Here is a 19,212-nt window from a genome sequence, read left to right on the forward strand (position 1 = left end):
TTCCACAGCCTGGCCACATAGAGAAGCCCAACATGCAGGGGGCGCCATCAGGTGTTCTAGGAGCATAAATGACACATCTAACTTGTTGACTACCTATTACACTTTTGAAGGCCCTGGAGCACCAGGACAATGACACTGACGTGGCACTGATGACAGATGACACTGATACGTGGCACTGATGTGGCACTGATGACACGTGGCACTGATGACAGATGCCACTAATACGTGGCACTAATGACACGTGACACTGATGACAGATGGCACTAATATGTGGCACTGATGACACGTGGTACTAATACGTGGCACTGATGACACATGGCACTAATACGTGGCACTGATGACAGGTGGCACTGATGACAGATGACACTAATGACAGATGGCACTAATACGTGGCACTGACATGTGACACTGATGACAGATGGCACTGATACGTGGCATTGATAACACGTGACACTGATAACAGATGGCACATGACACTGACAGGTAGCACTGATGACAGATGGCACTCTTACGTGGCACTGATGACAGATGGCACTAATATGTGGCACTGATGACACGTGACAGTGATATGGCACTGATGACAGATGGCACTATGTGGCACTGATGACACGTGGCACTGATGTGGCATGGATCACAGATGGAATTATACATGGTACTGATGACAGATGGCACTGGGGACAGATGGCACTGACGGGGGCACTGGGGCAAATGGAACTGGGGACAGCTGGCACTGGGGACAGGTGGCACTGGGGACAGATGGCACTGACAGGTGGCACACTGGGGACAGATAGAAATGACAGGTGGCACACTGGGGACAGATGGCACTGGCACACTGGGGACAGATGGCACTGGCACACTGGGGAGATATTTTACTTACGGCCGCTGCAGCTGTTCATCTCTCCCTCCTCACACACTGTCTCTGTGTGAGGAGGGAGAGCAGCGCTGAGAGATGATCTCATATGTTTACATATGAGATAATCTCTCATTGGGCACGCCGATTGCGCTGTAAACAGCCGCTGTGATTGGCCGTTTACAGTGATCTGTGACTGGCTGTGTCCGGGGAACACAGGCAGCACAGAACTTACCCGATGCGCGCTCGCGGAATCGCGCATTGCGGAAGTAAACAGGAGGACGCCCAGGGACGGCCTCCCGACAATTGGCGTCCGCTCTGCAGCCGTCTTTTGGCTATAGAGCGGACGCCTAGGGGTTAAAATCTAGTCTACGTCTAATATATAAACCTTTTATTATTAAAATATTTGTGGAAAGATATAAATGTATTTTTCGCTCTCTGCTGCTTTGGGTTTACAGCAGAATTAAGTATTGTTTTATATATATTTACATCACTCTTTACTCCCTTTTTGTAGCTTGACTTTCTCTGTTCTCTATGACCATTTGAGGACACAATACCCTGGGGTCTGTTGGCAGGTGTAATTCAGGCAATGGTTCTCATTGGTTGGATATGGCTTGGGGTAAGAGCGGTCTTTATGGTTTCGGCTTGATGATGTGCTCCCACATTGATACAACTATTAATTTAGGTTTTTTGTACATTCTGTTTGTCTGTTTTTTCATATATATAGTGTCTCTGGTGATAGCTTGCACATCCCCTGAAGAAGTGTATCAGCGAAACATGTTGGGCTAGTGTGCAGAAAACATTCTTTTTCAACCCACTTCTGTACCCCAAAGACCACCATATTTGTAGATCATTGCATGTTTTATGTATAAATCATTTTAACCTTGATCTTAATAAATATTATATTAAACATTTTTTACTTTTTCATTGGAATTTGTATCTTAAGCAGCGTCCCAATTTTCCTTATTCTCTCAATGTGTCATTTTCAATTTTGGGTTGTGGTGCCAATTTAAATGGGTGTTTTTTCTCTAGTCGGACCAAACTCAATAGGTACATCAGATTTGTTTTTTTGTCACTCTGATGTACTAATAAACGACACTTCAAGGATTACAGTTTTGCTGGCTCTTCTTACTACTGTTGCATTGGAGTGTTTTGGGACAAATTGAGCCTTGGCACCTGTGAGTGGACCTGGTGTATGGATTGAGTTGTCCCTGCAGAGAGCGCTGTTACCTTTATTCTTTTCTATACTTAGTGCACTCCTGAACACTGCACTCTGTACACAGCGCACTGCTAAAACTTACACTGTGTATGTGGAGCACTCCTGAACTCTACACTCTGTATATAGCACACTCCTGAAATATGACCTCTGTACATAGAGCAGTTGTGAAGTCTACACTCTGTACATAACACACTCCTGAACTCTGGAGAGGGGAGGGGTATGGTTGAGTTCCTTCACCCATACTCTAAGAAAAAAATGCCCTGGCTATAGCTATACTAGTAGAACACAGATAACACTGTTTTTACAAACCGACAACATGCATTAATCTGCACTAAAGTTTTCTAAAATCTTTACAGTGTACACACTTGACATAGAAAAGGGCTGTTGTTTTTTTCCCTCAACAAAAGTTTAATTTTTAAATGTATTAGCATATAAGAATAGCAAGCATATAAAAATGTTTGAACATTAAACTGATGCACAGGAACGTTTTTATAAATCAAGAATGCATGGGGTGTTATGGATCACTACATTTCAAACAACTAATTGGATATGGCTCAGTTCATATTACAATGTGTTTCAAATACAGCAGCAGCTCTCTTTGTAGCAATTACTGTTCTATCTGCTGTGCTCTTTTTACAGTCATCATGTACTGTGTATTTGAAAAGTTCTTATTAAACCAACCATAAATGAAAGATAAACCAAAACTGGTAATATCATTTTCCGACATCTCCCATTAAATAAATACCCAAGCTACAGCCTTGTGCAGATAATACCTGTAATAAGCAATGTTTGAGCTCTGTGCACATTCAGAAGCAATGCATTGTGAGGTCTAGGGACCTCTCTCTGGCAGTTTTGAGAAAGACTAATTATTAAAGAAGGTCCTTTGCTGTGATTATTCATAGAGCTCCATCAGAAAATAATGATGTGCAGAGTACAGTAAACCCTAGCAGACAATTAGATTTCAGTTCACTGAGGTCACATTACTTACAGAAGGACTCTGGTTGGCTATAAGTTACTGCATTATACGTCTGTGCTGTTTACCTTATTAAGGTTCGCTTGTAAAGTTTTAAGACTAACACTTTCAAGAGTTTAACTATAGCAATGGCAAGTATGCCATGATTTTAACAATACATTGTTGAAGGAAGGCCAAATGCCTATATCATTTAGATCCTATGTGTTCCTCACTGGACACCTGTCAATGCGTCTGCATCTCAAATTAGCTCAGGCTAGATGTAAAGTTCTAACCTAGATAAATGTTTGTATGTAAATCCAGAAAATTATGAAAAGTTTCATAATTCATAACTCCCACACTGTACAGTGCACAATTATAAATCTGTGCACAAGCCTGGCTGCCCAGAGGCAAGATGTTAGGCTCCAAATGTGCTAGCTTTTATATTGGTGTCCATTTTTGGTGTCTACGCATAGCAGAACAACAGCCAAGACCATTTTTCTAAATTTGGATTCATCATTCATAACTCATTCATAACTCAACACAGCTATGAGTGTTTGAAAATGTTGATCCTATTGGTGGGTGGAATGGGGAAAGATGGGCTATGGCAGATGATATGAAGGTTCCTGTGTTACAAACAACCATTGGAAATGGTACTATTTGTACTATATTAAAGAATATGCAACATACATTTGCAAAATGTGACAATTAATTAAAGTGCTTGTTCGCCAATGGCAGAAGTAGGCAGAAAATAGGTGAGTTGGAAGCTCTGGTGCACAAGGAGCACAAGGTGCACAAGAAGAACTAGGATCCAATTGGTATTGCTGAATTTTGGCTTCATTCTTCTCATGGCTGGGCTATTAATAGTCCTGGCTATGCTCTCTTTCAGAAAGACAGAGTAAATGGAGGGGTGGTGGTGTCTGTCTCTATGTGATAAGTGATCCCAAAGTGAGTGTGAAAGAGGACCTAGTTGATGGAGAGAGTGAGGAGTCTGAAGCATTATGGGTGGAACTGTACATGGGTGTACATTATCATTGAAGTTTCATATAGACATCCCAGTGTTAATGAGGGGTGGATACTCAGCTCCTTTCACAGATGGAAAGGGCTGCAAGGACTGGGACAGTGATAATGATGGGGGATTTTAACTACCCGGAAATTTACTTGAGTAATGGCACTGCTGGGACAGTTGAAGGGCAAAAATGTATAAAACTATTACAAGACAATTTTATGGCCCAGTCTATTGAGGCCCTGACTAGGAATGATGTTCTGCTGGAGCTAGTAATCTCAAACCATGCAGAGCTTATTACCAATATTCATATAAAATAACATCTGGGTAGCAGTGACCATAACATGATTTAATTTAATGGTAGCTGTAAGCAGCAAACACATACGAGAAAGATAAAAACATTTGACGTTAAGAGAGCAAATTTTCAATGATGAGGGCTGCTCTCCAAGACTAAGTCTGGGAGGGAATATCGGCATGAATGGACACAGAACAGAAATGGGAATTCTTCCATAAGGCTGTATGAAAACTCACTGCAAAGTATATTCCCATGGGCAATAAGTTTAAAAGACTAAAAATAAAACCTATGTGTCTCACAGCCAAAGTTAAAATGGCTATGAATAATAAGAAAATAACTTAAAAAAAAATAATAATTAAGGAACACTATCATTGTTTAAATGCTACAAAGAATATAACATAATATGTAAAAAGGAAATCAAGGATGCAAAAATGCAAAACATACGGCAGATTGCAAATGATAATGAGACAAACCCCCAAAAATTCTTCAAATATATTGATAGCAAAAAAGTCAGGTCTAAGCATGTAGGCCCTTTACAAAATAAACTAGAGTGGGTAAATGGGGACAAAGAGAAGGCACATTTATTACATACTTTCTTCAGCTATGTGTATACAAAGGAGCATGGGCTTGGAAAGATCAATTTGTAAATGGATGAAAACTGCCTATAAAACCAACTTCAGTTCGAGAGTAGAGGTTAATGAGTCTTACTCTGAATGGTCTAAGACTATGGGAGTTATTTACTACACTGGAGAGTGCAAAATCTGGTGCAACTTTGCATAAAAACCAATCAGCTTCCAGGCTTTAATTGTCAAAACTTAATTGAACAAGCTAAAGAGAGAAGCTGATTGACTGGCATGCACAGCTGCACCAGATTCAGAATGCACCAGTTTTAGTAAATCTCCCCCCATCAGTGGTGTACTCCAAGGTTCAGTGTTGAGACATTTACTTTTCAATACCTTTATAAATGATATAGGATCTGGGATTAAAAGTACAATTTCTGTCTTTGCAGATGACACCAAGCTATGCAGTGGCATAACATCCTTACAGGATGTCTCCAATTTACAAGCTGACCTCAGTCTAATTGGGCAACTAACGCTGATAAATGTAAAGTTATGCACTTGGGGGCTAAGAATATGCATGCGTCATACATACTAGGGGGAGTACAGCTGGGGGAATCCATAGTGTAGAAGGATCTGGGGGTTTTGGTAGATCATAAAAATAATAGCATGCAATGCTAAACTATGGTTTCCAAAGCGAGCAAAGTCCTTTCTTGTATTAAGAGAGGTATGGACTCCAGAGAGCAAGATATTATTTTGCCCCTATACAAATCATTAGTAAGATCTCATCTGGAATATGCAGTTCTGTTTTGGGCACTAGTTCTCAAAAAGGATATTGGAGACTAGAGAAAGTGCAGAGAAGGGCAACCAAACTGACAGGAGGTATGGAGGAGCTCAGCTATGAGGAAAGATTAGAGAAACTGAATATAACTGGGTACTGAAATGATTAGGTAAAGTTAATCCAGGGAAAATATGATTGCCTCTCGGGGGATCAGGAAGGATTTTTTTTTCCTCTGCTGTAGCAAATTGGAGCATGCTTTGCTGGGATTTTTCGCCTTCCTCTGGATCAATTGTGAGTGAAGGATTGTGTATATGTGATTGCATTTTCTTTTTGGTTGAGCTAGATGGACTTTTGTCTTTTTTTCAACCTGACTAACTATGGTCCTACCTATCCTAATTGGGTAAGATGCTATGACCAGCCCATGGCATCCCTTTGTATAGTCTGAGAGAGTGCAACTCACCTTGATCTTTAGGCATAAAAATGGAGATCTGGAATCAGATCTTGGTTATGAGTTCCATCTATGCTAGGGGGTATGATCTGTTAATTCCATCCAACCTCTGAAATGTTATACCTTTCATTTTCAACACTGTTGTGTATGTACTTAATACCTTCAGTTTTTTTGTAACTTTCTGTACCTTTTCTATGAATTGCTTATCTAGAGATATTAAGGAAGAAGTATCACTAGAATTTTAAACTCTTATATATTCCTCCAGGGGACCCAGTGCTGAAGCAATTCATCCTGACTAAATTTGTGCAGAGGTTACTGTGCAGTGTGGTCAGGCAGCTCACTCCCTCTCAGTATCCAACCACGCTGGACAAAAAACTATGAGTTCCTACAGAGATGGGGAGTGGCTCACACCAATCCTGCACAATCCCTGTTCCACCTCCCCCTAAGCAGCCAGACTCAGGAACATCTGCAGCTCTACCATCTAATCATAAAGCCCTGTGCTTCCATTGCAATCTTCTTTTTTTACTGAAAATAATGAGCTACTGTGCACAGGCCAACTCACCCATCTGCCAGCCAGCAGCCTGCTATTTGGGATCGGAGGACAGAGAGAGTAAAATTGTAACTGTTTCTTGTTTTGTAAATTACCATACCGGAGAGCAGCGCTGACATTCACAAAGACACATGGCTGCAACAGCAAATGCCAGCCACTATACTAGTCTCTATAGCAGTGATGGCGAACCTTGGCACCCCAGATGTTTTGGAACTACATTTCCCATGATGCTCATGCATTCTGCAGTGTAGTTGAACATCATGGGAAATGTAGTTCAGAAACATCTGGGGTGCCAAGGTTCGCCATCACTGCTCTATAGCATGGTCATTCACAACACAAAAATGGCAGGCTGCTGACTGGACGGTGGGCCTATGTTCAGTAGCTATATTATTTAAGGAGGTGGTTCATGATTATGTGACAGAGCTGCAGAATATTATTATTCTGGAGCGACTTCACTACTGTCTGTACACCCCCCTCCCATGAAACACCCATACATTGGGCTACAGCTTGGTGTGGACCTAAAAACGAACATTGACTGAACTAAAAATGTAATTTAATTTACAAACCCCTGCACACATTTTAACAAAACCAATTATAAGCAGTTTTTGATTGCTTAAACTAGTTCACAACTCCTATAGTGGTGTCCGGCTTTATGAGACTGTGACAGTAATATATCCTCAATGTGTACAGTGTACAGTGTGTGCTGAGCACATGGGCCCCAAGGGAGATAGAACTCATGCTCTTACACACTACTAAAATTGAGTATTCCTGTCAGCAGGATCTCTGCCTGTGGTCTCTGATATCCCCCCTCCCCACCCCACAGAGATTCCCTCCACTGCTGTTGTCATTGTTTACATCATTGGTTGCTAGGGTTCCCAGAATTCTAGCAGCCGATTAAACGCTCCCTGCTAAATTCAGATGGGGACAGAACTTTCTTTGTGCAAAGCTGCTCCCATCCAGCTGCCACACTCTGATCTAAAGGGGCTCATGGTCTTGGGGGGGGGGGGGCTCTGATTTAAGAGGATACTTCTGGTTTAAGAGGAGCCTCTAAATTGGTGGGAGACGTGGCTCTGATGCAGAGAAACTCTTGATGTAAAAAATTACTCTGATGTAAAAAGTTGGGGAATTTCAGGATAATCTTCCAGCATGGTGGTTGATTTCTGAGGATGAGCAAAGGATGTTGTTGCCTCATGCATCATCTAGCTTCCCTCTCCCTAGCTTCCATTGAATGTGTTTTCTGCTTAAAGTGGACTACACTTCCCCCCCCCCCCCTCGGGTGCCACATTTGGCACCTTTTAGGGGGGGCAGAGGAATGGGGGAACTGTTTTTGATGGAAATTGGAGCCATGTATGGCCGGCTTAATCCTTCATTTGTTTAAATGACAGACACTTAAAAGTATTTAAAACTCCAAAATCTGTATTTTTGAATACTGCCATTTTTAAAAAAAATCTGCGCCATTGGCAGACAAGTAAACTGGATGTGATGTTGCTTCTGGGTTACTACATTGAAGAAACAATCAAAGCTGATTCTGGCTTCGATCAGGTCTCCGGCCGGTTGGGCACTCTGGGTTTTCCCACTGGACGTCCCTCTGCCACTACTCATGATAACAGCAGAACAGCTCATTAGCTGCATCGGTTGTTATCATGAGAAAGCTGACCACAAGCTCTAAAAAAATGGTACCGGGTAGATGATTCTGGCTGCAGGCATCACCCTGGTACAACCACTTTAACAAAATGACATACAGGTATGTGATATTGCATGAAGTGGTTAAATAAAGCATTTCCTTTTTAACCCCTTTTTATCCCTAACAAATGCTAATTTACTCCTTAATTTTCCTACACTCTGTATCGATTTGTTTGGCATTTTTTCTATTTTTTTCAATTTATTTACTTTTTATAGACCAGAATTAAACTAATGTGTAAAGAACTTTATCATAGTTTGGTGTCAAGGTAAATGGGACAAATCAAAAACATATAGCAGGAGGTCTCCGAACATTTTAAACAAAGGGTCAGATATTGTCCTTCAGATTTTAGGATGGCTGCTGGACTGCCCTGGCAATGGTGGGAGTACACAATGCTTCAGACTTGGTATTAGGGGGAGGAATATGGCCCTACTACTGGTGTCAGTGGGAGGAATAGTGTCCCAATGTTGGTGTCAGTGGGATAAATCGTGCCCCATAATTGGTGTCAGTGCCAGGAATTACGCCCCATTGTTTGTCAGTAGGTGAAAGAGTACCCTATTGTTGCTGTCAGTGGCAGGAATTATGCCCCATTTTTGGTGTCAGTAGGATGAATAGGAAGAATAGATCCTTACACAAGTGGGAAGAATAGTACCCCAAGGCCTATTTTGTATGGCAAGTAAAGGGCTGCATGCGGTCCCCGAGCTGCAGTTTGGAGACATAGAAACAGAGAAAAGTAATGGCAGAAAAAAAAGACAGAGTAGTGCATTAAGTCTGCCCCCTTTTTTTTTTTTCTTACTTTTTTTTTATTTGTTTTTTCATTTTTGTTTGTCCAAGCATGTTTGAAGCCATTTCCTGTTGACTGTCTCACTACCTCTACTGAAAGTGTATTTCAAGCATCAACTACCATTTCAGTAAAATAATACTTTCTAAAATGGGTTTAGAACTCACCTCCAGTTAGTTTGAGGTCATGTCCCAGTGTTTTTGGTTTCATATTGAAAAAACTGCCTTCCTCAACCTTTTTTTTTAACCCCTTAATGTATTTTCAATCATGTCTTCCCTTTCCCTTCTTTTCTCTAGACTAGGGATGAGCCCGATGTTCGATTCGAACCCATGTTGCGGCGTTCATAGAGAGAAGGATAGGCAGGGACAGTGTCAGCTTTGCTTTACTTCTTTAGATAGCACTGTTACAGTGATTGTATTGTTCAGGGAGAGAGCAAGATAGGCAGGGACAGTGTCAGCTTTGCTTTGCTTCTTTAGATACCACTGTTACAGTGAGTGTAGTGTTCAGGAAGAGAGCAGGATAGGCAGGGACAGTGTCAGCTTTGCTTTGCTTCCTAACCTAGCGCTGTTACAGTGGGTGTACTGTGCCTCCTGCACAGCATACACCTGAATCTACCCACCCCTCATTGCTGGTGTTGTGTAGTTGATTTGTGCAACACAGACACCTGCCTAATATTCAGTCAGTGTAGTGTGCCTCCTGCACAGCATACACCTGAATCTACCCCCTCGTTGCTGGTGTTGTGTAGTTCATTTGTGCAACACAGGCATCTGCCTAACATTAACATAACATATTTTGGGTGCGGGGTTCCCCTTAATGCCCATACAAGACCGAAAGGGGCTGGTAATGGGCTGGGGTAGGGGGGTGATGGGGTAACCATGCCATTTTTCTCAAAGATTTTCCTCCATATTGCCAGGACAAGACATTACTTAATAATTACTTAATTAATGCTTTAATAGCCGCAAGCAGTTTTAAATGGCTTTTTTTTCCTTTACAAATGTCATTTTGTGCAGGGACTGTTATAAACACGAGAAACACGTGCCACTACACAGGCATACTTTAGACACCCCCCAGGTACGATATTTAAAGTAATATTTAACTTTTTTTCACTTTATGCATCATTAAAATGACTGCTCCAGAAAAAATGTCAGCTTTTAAAACTTCTTTTTGCATTGATACATGTCCCCTGGGGCAGGTCTTGGGTCCCCAAACCCTTTTTAGGACAATAACATGCATATTGGCCGTTATAATTAGCACTTTAGATTTCGAACGTTCGCATCCATTGTAATTAATAGGGTTCTAACGTTCGTGCAAACTTTCGGTCCGTTTGCAGCTTCTGGTGCGAACCAAACCAGGGGGTGTTCGGCTCATCCCTACTCTAGACTGTACAGTACATATTAAGTTTGTAAAGTCGCTCTTGATATGTTTTATCCCAAGACCTTTCACCATATTAATTACCCATCTCTGGACTCATTCTATCTTATCAATATCTTTTGTAAGTCAGGTCACCAGAACTGGACACAGTCTAAATGAGGTCTTACTAAAGATCTATATAGGGGAATCCCCTACATTCTGCTGGTGATCCCTAAAGTTACGCATCCTAGAATTCTATTTGCTTTTCCCACTGCCTGGTGGCACTGTTTGCTCATTTTACAATCATCTGACATAAGTACCTCCAAACTGTTTCCTCTGTAGTGCTGGCCCACACTGTACCCGCAGTACTCTCAATGGATTTTTTTTTTTTCGCTTTGTGAATTATTTTACATTTAGAAACATTGAACTGCACTTTCCATTGCTTTGGCCAATCTTCCAGCAATGTCAAATTGTGTTCCATGTTACAGACACTTCCAGGGATATCAACCCTATTACCCACCTTTTTATTATCAGCAAAAGGACATACCTTGCCCAACAAACCTTTAGCTATATATCACTTACATATAGATTAAATAGAACAGTACCCAGTACAGAGCCTTGTGATATACCACTAGTGAATGGTGAATGTGGAATTGTATTAAATGCCTTGCGGAAATAAAGATATGTCCTTAGCACCACCATGGTCCAAAACATTGGTAATAGTGTCAAAAGATTCAATCAGATTAGTCTGACATGATTTGCCCTCAGCAAAGCCATACTGCTTTGGGTCCAGTGGGTTGTGTTAATTTTTAAGTGATCAATGATCCTTCTTTTCAGGAATGATTCCACTGCTTTATAGTAACACCTACTGTTACAAAAGTTGTTGCTAGTCAAACTGAAATATTTTTGCCTTTAAACAACTTAAGAGCCGGTTCACACAGGGGCAACTCGTCAGGCGACTTAGTCGCCTGACAAATCGCGTCCCGCTCTGTGCAATGGAACCATTCTAATTGGAGGGACTCAAGTTGCTCTGACTTAGAAAAAGGTTCCTGTATGACTTTTGGGGTGACTTGAGGCGACTTGCATTGACTTCTATACAGTCGTTTTGCAAGTCGCCGCGCTGTAAGTCGTGCTGCCTTTGTGTGAACCGGACCTTAGGAAGACAAAACCACCAAAAGAAAGCTTTGTGCAAACACAACATGAGCCTCACTGAAAAGTAATATAAACATATTGTTTAATAGACTCATAACTGAAATTAGCTTCATTTGCTTTTATTGCTAATAATGTGGTAATGGCACACTAAATAATTTTAAAAAGTTTTGCGGTATTTCAGTATGCTCTACATTTTATCCTACTTGGATGAATATAGGTGATTTTATTGAGAGTAAAAGACTGTTCTTATATTCATCTCTTAATGCCCTGGAGCATTTTGCATCACATGTGACAGATTTACTTCAAGAAAAAAAAAATCTACAAATATCTAGACAGTGTGATATACAGTATTAAAGTCATATAAAAGATAAGTTAAAAGTATTAAAAATGAACCCATCTCTTAAAATATTAAGGAAACAACAAGCCAATGACTAGAGCCAGACTGGCCTACCAGTAGGCCACCTGCCCTGGGGCCGCTTTGCAGGGTTGATTCTAGGCGAGTGCACAGGCTGCCTTTGAAGGAAGGGGAGAGAGCTCCACCGGATTACCCAGTGTGGCTGCAGTGTCATACGAAGTCCCGCCTCCTGGACCAGCTCCTATAATGGATGTCACACTGGTCCAATGCCGGGATGTATGACATCCATAATAGGGAAAGAGGAAAGAGAGGAAGATAGGGAAAGAGTATTTCATGTTCACTCCTGTACCACCTCTGCATCAGATGTTACTTCTGGATAGTGACTTGAGGTACAGGACTACGCCAAGTGAAAAAAAAACGTAATCTCTGTCACACTGCGTGACACACTGTTCTTTTAAACTGCACCCCTCCAATTAGAAAGGTTAGGTCCGACCCTGCTCCTGTTTTCTCCTCAGCCAGTGAGCACTGTGGCATTCCTGACAGTCCATTCCTTCCTTTTGCTACACATGCACACTGTGGGACAGACGACAGCACACTGGCAGCCCCGAAACTCAGTGAGTGACTGGCTTTTTACCAGAGGCGACCAAGTTGGAACTTGTCACAGGCAGAATCTGTTTTTCCTTTGCTGTGCAGGGCCAGTGTTAAGCTGATAGCAGAATGTGCACTAAACACTCTAACAGGCTGCAAAATGTTTTAATGGAGAGTATGGGTACTGTAAAAAAAATTGTGGGTCATGTTCCCTGCCTTCCCCCATGATGAACAGCCCTTAGCTGAGAAATGGGTGGAATACTATGCTCCTCATCTCTGACTAGTTGGAACACAGATGTCATGTCACACTCAGGTTTCTGCTTCTAGTCTATTTTCTTGTTGGTGAGCCTGGACCACTTAACCCTTTTAAATCCAATCCTCCATTTCTTTTGCTCTCTCCCACTCCCTTTTCCTCCTCCATCTCTCTCTCCCCCTCTTGTTTCCTCCCTTCCCCTCTAACTCTAACATCCCCCTCCTACTCTCACTCTTTTGCCCCTCCTTGTTATAGCTCTCTCCTCCCACTCTCTATACCCCCTTGCTATAGCTCTCTCTACCCTGTCAATCGGTTGTGAGATTGATAATTTAAGTTAGAGTGGCAAAAAAAAACCGTATTCATCACAGGGCAGCCTATTAATCCCCTTTCACGTAAATTCACACTTAAAGTGTATTTCCACTGTTGCAGCCAAATTTGGATAACATGTACTTTGTAGTAGTTACATGTCCCCTATTATATAGAATTACTTAAAAACTATTTAAAAAAAATGCAGTTTACCTTTTTTTAGATGGTCTAGTCTGGATCCTCTAGAAAAATCATACATAGTAATCTTTGTTTATGAGGGGACTGGGCAGCTGTGTTTGTAATAATTAACCCTGTCTGTACTGTGCAGGCAGATCTTCATTATTAATTGTAACTAGAGTTGAACACTGTATGCGGTAACAAAACAATTGAAGGTTTAAAGGCTAGGATTTTTGCATTGTGTGTTAATGAGGACAGACTTAAGGCAGAGTCACTCTGACATTGTTTAACCTCCCTGGCGGTACGATTATTTCGGATTTTAGGTGCTAAAAGTGGTACAATTATTTTGCATGAAAATTTGGCGTTTTATATTGTAGTCCTGTAATTCTTAGGAATAACTCACTTAAATTTGTCCAAACCAGAGTCTAGCAGACATATGATAAAGTTTGAAAAATTAAATCATAAATTATAATATAATAAATAACTATAAATAATTATACTAAATAATAATATAACAATAATAAAATTTATTCAATAATGTAATTAAATCAAAAACACTGAAATTTGCTCAGTTGCAGAATTGTCACTGTCATTACTTTTCAATATTTGATGACGGATCTCCCCACAAATCGCTATCGCTTAATTCTGCGAGTGATTCCAATTTATTATCGCTGTTTTCTAGCTGGTCTAAAATCATTTTTGATGTAAAGGGACAGTTTTGGTTGCTATGGACAATCTCCAGTTTCCAGGCATAAACAACAGTTTTTATAATATAAAACTGCATGCAGGACACTGGGCAGACCACTAGGGACAAAGGGGATGTGAAATGATTACATACAGCAATGTAATCTGTAAGATTACATTATACTGTATGAATACTGTGTGTTTCACTTTTTGAATTTGGCGCCATTCTCCGTCCCCGTGCGTCGCAACGCTTGCAGGGAACAGAGATTGGCTCCGTGATGAATCGAACGGAGGACGAGCCGCTCATACAGTGGGGGGAAATCGCTGGATCCAAGGGAGAAGGTAAGTAAACCTCCTCCTGGATTCAGCGATGCGGTCCCTAATCTGGCTCAGGGTTACCGCTTTTGGTGTAAAACTTCCACCCCGAGCCGGACTCGGGAATACCGCCAGGGGGGTTAAAAAATAAAAATAAATAAAAAACTAAAAATATAAAAAAAGTTCAGGCATGCTGTGTAATGGGGAACACTTAACAGTTAATAAAGTGGGGTTTTCCTAAATTTGACTGCAAAAGTGGAAATACACTTTAAGTGTAAAAATTGATTTGAAAAAAAAAAATGACCCTGTTTCTGAGCAATGAATACATTAAGACACTTGTGAAAATAGTGTATGGGCTCTAAAGCTAGCCATACACTACTACATTTTTAAATGACACAACTGAATGTCGGTATGAAGATTTGTAAGAAAGTTCCTATCAGTACATTCAACAACATGATAAATGTCATTAAAAAAAAAGGTTTGCTTTTAACATTTGATTAATGGACTTTCCCAAACGAAAACAACATACAAGTATACTCTTATGCCCTTCACACTAGGTAGGAAATTCCGACGGAAAAGGTCCGATCGGATTATGTTGTCAGAAAATCTAATCATGTGTGGACTCTATGGGACTTTTTCTGTCGGAAATTCCGACGGAAAAAGTTTGAGCGCTGGATCTAAAATTTTCCGACAACAAAATCCGATCAGACTTTTTCCAATCGTTTGTAGAGAATTCCGACAGACAAAGTGCCACACATGCTCAGATTAAATTACGAGACCAAAGCTATTGGCTACTAGCCTCCACGTAGTCCCGTGGTACGCAACAAACGTCACCTCATTCCGAACTATCAGATTTTCCGACAACTTTGTCCGACCGTTTGTATGCAACACAAGTTTCGGCCAAATTGTGGTCGGAATCTCCGACCGTGTGTACAAAGCATTAGAAAACCATTCATTAAAAAAAATAAAACATTTCCAATCCTGCTCCTTCTAATTTTTTCACCTCTGTGGTCAAAAACAAATGTCTATATGACCCCACCGATGATTACAAAATTGAATGAACATTCTGAAAAATGAAAAAAATTCTACTAGTGTATTTAGTCTGGTGCCCCCCCGTTGATTTTCGCTATTCATGGAATAGACGTATTTTGTTGATAACTGCTAATGGCAGCTACTTTTATTGAACACTTTATTTTTGGCATCATTAAATATTTTCTGCTACATATTTGCAAGCTGCAATTGAGATTGCGTCTATATGATCGGAGGCACATGCTTTTTTTTTTTAACCTGTTACAAAACTTCTCTAGAGGCCAAAAACTAATTTTTCATTATAGTAAGATTTAGCAAGCCCCAAAAAAGCACATTTGTGTATTGCTCTTAGGCCCCTTTCACACTGGGGCGGGAGTGGCATCAGTGGTAAAACGGCGATATTTTTACCGCCACTTTACCATCATTTTAGCAGTGATATTCGGCCACTACCAGGGCGGTTTTAACCCCTGCTAGCACCTGAAAAAGGGTTAAAACTGCCCGCAAAGCGCTGCTGCAGTGGCGCTTTGCCGGTGGCATAGCCATGCTGCCCCACTGATTTCAATGGGCAGGAGCAGTGTAGAAGCGATGTTTACACAAGTTCATGTTAGAAATTACCCTTAAAGTCCTTTTATTTTGCAGGATTTCAACAGAGAAACTTCACTTTCTCTATTGTCTCATACAGTGCAGTATGTATTAATCGCTCTAAAGCTCACACATTGACAACGACTTTACAATATTCTTTGGGTCTGCCAACAACTATGTATTACAGATAGATTAGATTGTTTAGGTAGGTCTTTATATTACATTACATATATTTTTGTGTAATATAAAATTGATTGTACCAGGATTTTATTTTGAGATTGTAATATGCAGAATTAAGAGGGTAACACTCTATTTTTTTAGTATAATCCATTTACTGACAAGACTGTGAATTTTGGTGAGGCCAGAATCTGACTTTACAATTTTAATGTTTCATAGGTGGGATTTATTATATAGTGTGCCCTGGGCTGAACACAATACCAAATGTTGAATACATGTATGTAAACCGAATGCAGACAAATCATAGATCAAATAAAAATTGCATAGATCCATTCATAAATAACAGGCACATTTTTACACGTTTTTAGCAGGCATTGGAGTTTATTTACTAAAGGCAAATCCACTTTGCACTACAAGTGCACTTGGAATTACAGTCACTATAGATCTGAGGGGGAACAAGGGAAATTAAAAACAGCATTTTTGCTTGCACATGATTGGATGATAAAATAAGCAGAGCTTCCCCTCATTTCAGATCTTCCCCTCAGATCTACAGCGACTGCACTTCCAAGTGCACTTGTAGTGCAAAGTGGATTTGCCTTTAGTAAATAAACCCCATTAGCTCATGCAATGTGTGTCTTCTTTCTCAATACATTTTCCCCACCCTATCACCAGTTCTTCAATATGAATACCATAATATTTTTGAGAGTATAGTAACATGCATTTCTTAAATAGCTGCAATAAAATGTTAAACAAGAGGTTAAAGATCAAACTATCAATAATGTTACCTTTACAAATCTTTTTAAAATTAGCATTCTCTTGTGGGTGCCCTGGAATACGACACTGGAATCGATATTGCCAAAACTCACTAAACCATGGATTTCGAGAATTATTATCCAAGCGCAGAGTCAGAAAATAGTCATCAAAGGACTTCACCTCTGGTGAACGAAGCTTCATAGTAATTCCACCACTGGCTTCAGCTTCATAGCCATCTATAACTTCATCTCTGTCTGCCCAGCCATCACTAAAAGAAATTCAAACAAAAACACTTCATAAATACTTAAAGACCAAATACATAAGTCAAAAAAGCTGTAAGCTGATAGAGTTGTATGGTTAATGTAATGCAGAATTTATTACAGAAAGTAGATAATTGGTCAGTATTTCTATTAGTGTCAGTATTTATCACTTCCAAAAAAATATAAAACAAGCTTTAAAGTAAACTTCATACAGTGTTGTTGGTGTGGACTGCTTCCATGACATGCTTCCCATTGGTTAATCTGCCAAAAGGCTGGAGGCAAAAGGGAGAAGGTGCACCAGTCGGGCTGAATATTTTTTTACTTATTAAAATCTTTACAATAGCTCTGAAGTTTATTGATTTTAGTTTAGATTTTTTGTGATAGTCTGCTGAATACTACTACAAACTTGTTAGGTTGTTCCATTTAAATACATGTAAATTCAATACACAGTGTGAAAGCTCAAAAGATGTAGGCATGGTCGGTGCTTCTTCCACAATGACAACAAATGGCAGAGAAATTGCTGTTATGGCTATTTCATAGTCCTTAGAGGACACACTGAGGTAGTAGGTAACCATGCAGCTGCAATTTTAAGCATTGACCTTACATAGTTGTCAGTCCTCTGCTAGAGAGTGAGGTCAGCACAAAAACACTGGCAGAAGCAACAAGGTAGAACAGCTGGAAATAAAAATAGCTGAGTGTTGGTAATCACTAAAGTGTCATTAAACCCAGACTATGAACAACTCTCATGACATTTTATATAACAGAGTGCTCATTACTCACAAAGCCACTAAAGCATTTGTCTTGTGTAGAATGAAATATACCTGGTTGATCCTGCCTTCAAACAGTCAAAAAATGCAGCGTTCTACAAGGAAATATCCTAGATATCAGTTGCAGTTCACAGTAGAGTGCTCAGGCTACGATGTCCTTACGACAGCAAGTAATCAGCAAATTCCAATAGAAGAAGCCGGCAATCCTTAGTAAGTGGTTTATTAGGTACACATAAAAGGGTACAATGGGCTAACGTTTCGGCACAACTGCCTTGACCACAGCTCAAGCAAAACTAGTAACAAGTTGTTACTAGTTTTGCTTGACATAAGATGTTTGTTATTTTCTTTGTTTTATGGTGGTGTATCCTCTCATTGGACAGGTGATCTGGTGGCATATTGTCCAATCAACAGGTTGATTTCAGTGGCAGATTGATTGCCTGCCTGGTGGGTGGAGTCCCCATCTCAATATATGCGCGATTCTTATTTTAATGTTTGAGCTGTGATCAAGGCGGTTGTAATCCGTTTACTAAGGATTTGGAATGGCGGCTTCTTCTATTGGTATTCGCTGATCCTGCCTTCAGCCGTCCCTCCCATATGCACGTGTCCCCATTGCAGGTTGAGATTGTGTAGATCAGTTGGTGTCATCTTCTGAGCATGCTCATATTTCAGTTTCCTTCTAAGCTCTTCATTTCCTCCTTTTTCTTAGCTGTGCAGCCCACATGACTATTACTCCCCTCCCCCCTCTTCCATCTTCAGCCTCCTATTGCTAAACACTTTGGGGGCAGGATTTGGTATGCTAATTGATTACATTGATCAAAAGATTCACAGAAACACTTATCTTTAATATAAATCAGTATTAAATATATCAAATGTAATTGATAATTCCTGCAAAGTTTTTTGGCTGCAGATGCCATCTAAACATAATGAAAGCTAGTGTCAATCATCTTTGACTCTGTCTACATTATGCTAATGCACAAACGTTACACATTTGCTATTCAATAAAGCTTTATAGGGCTGTATAAAACAAATTCTTGAAATTTATTCATATCATTTAGATTGCTTTTCTAAAATATTTTTTTTTTTTTTATTAATTAGACTGGCGCAACACCAATCAGGGCTGGCCAGACACAGTCTCACACTGCAGAGAGCATACATCAGCAGGGTAATACAATCCCCTCTCAAAGATCTTTCCCTCCAGATGCCAAAGAACAGGGAAAGATCCTGTGTTCATACAACAGCGCTTCAGGAATATGGTATTTACAGCACTAAAAAAAATAAAGTGGAATGATATATATGGTTTATGAATGAATTATGGCAAGTAACACTTCTCTGTTTAGTATCACTTTA

The 19,212-nt window shown here is 40.3% G+C and overlaps 1 protein-coding gene across 1 annotated transcript in view; it reads right to left on the reverse strand.

The window, feature by feature from the left end:
* Positions 1-19,212, reverse strand: part of GRM1 (glutamate metabotropic receptor 1) — a 551,379-nt gene that overhangs the window by 114,382 nt on the left and 417,785 nt on the right. Inside the window, exon 3 of the mRNA XM_077486350.1 lies at positions 16,871-17,106. Coding sequence (XP_077342476.1) covers positions 16,871-17,106 — 236 coding nt within the window. The remainder of the gene's footprint in view (positions 1-16,870; positions 17,107-19,212) is intronic.

The sequence above is a fragment of the Lithobates pipiens genome, unplaced genomic scaffold (genome assembly GCF_037356315.1).
Source record: "Lithobates pipiens isolate NorthernLeopardFrog02 unplaced genomic scaffold, aLitPip1_a1.2 Scaffold_18, whole genome shotgun sequence".
Lineage (NCBI taxonomy): Eukaryota > Metazoa > Chordata > Amphibia > Anura > Ranidae > Lithobates > Lithobates pipiens.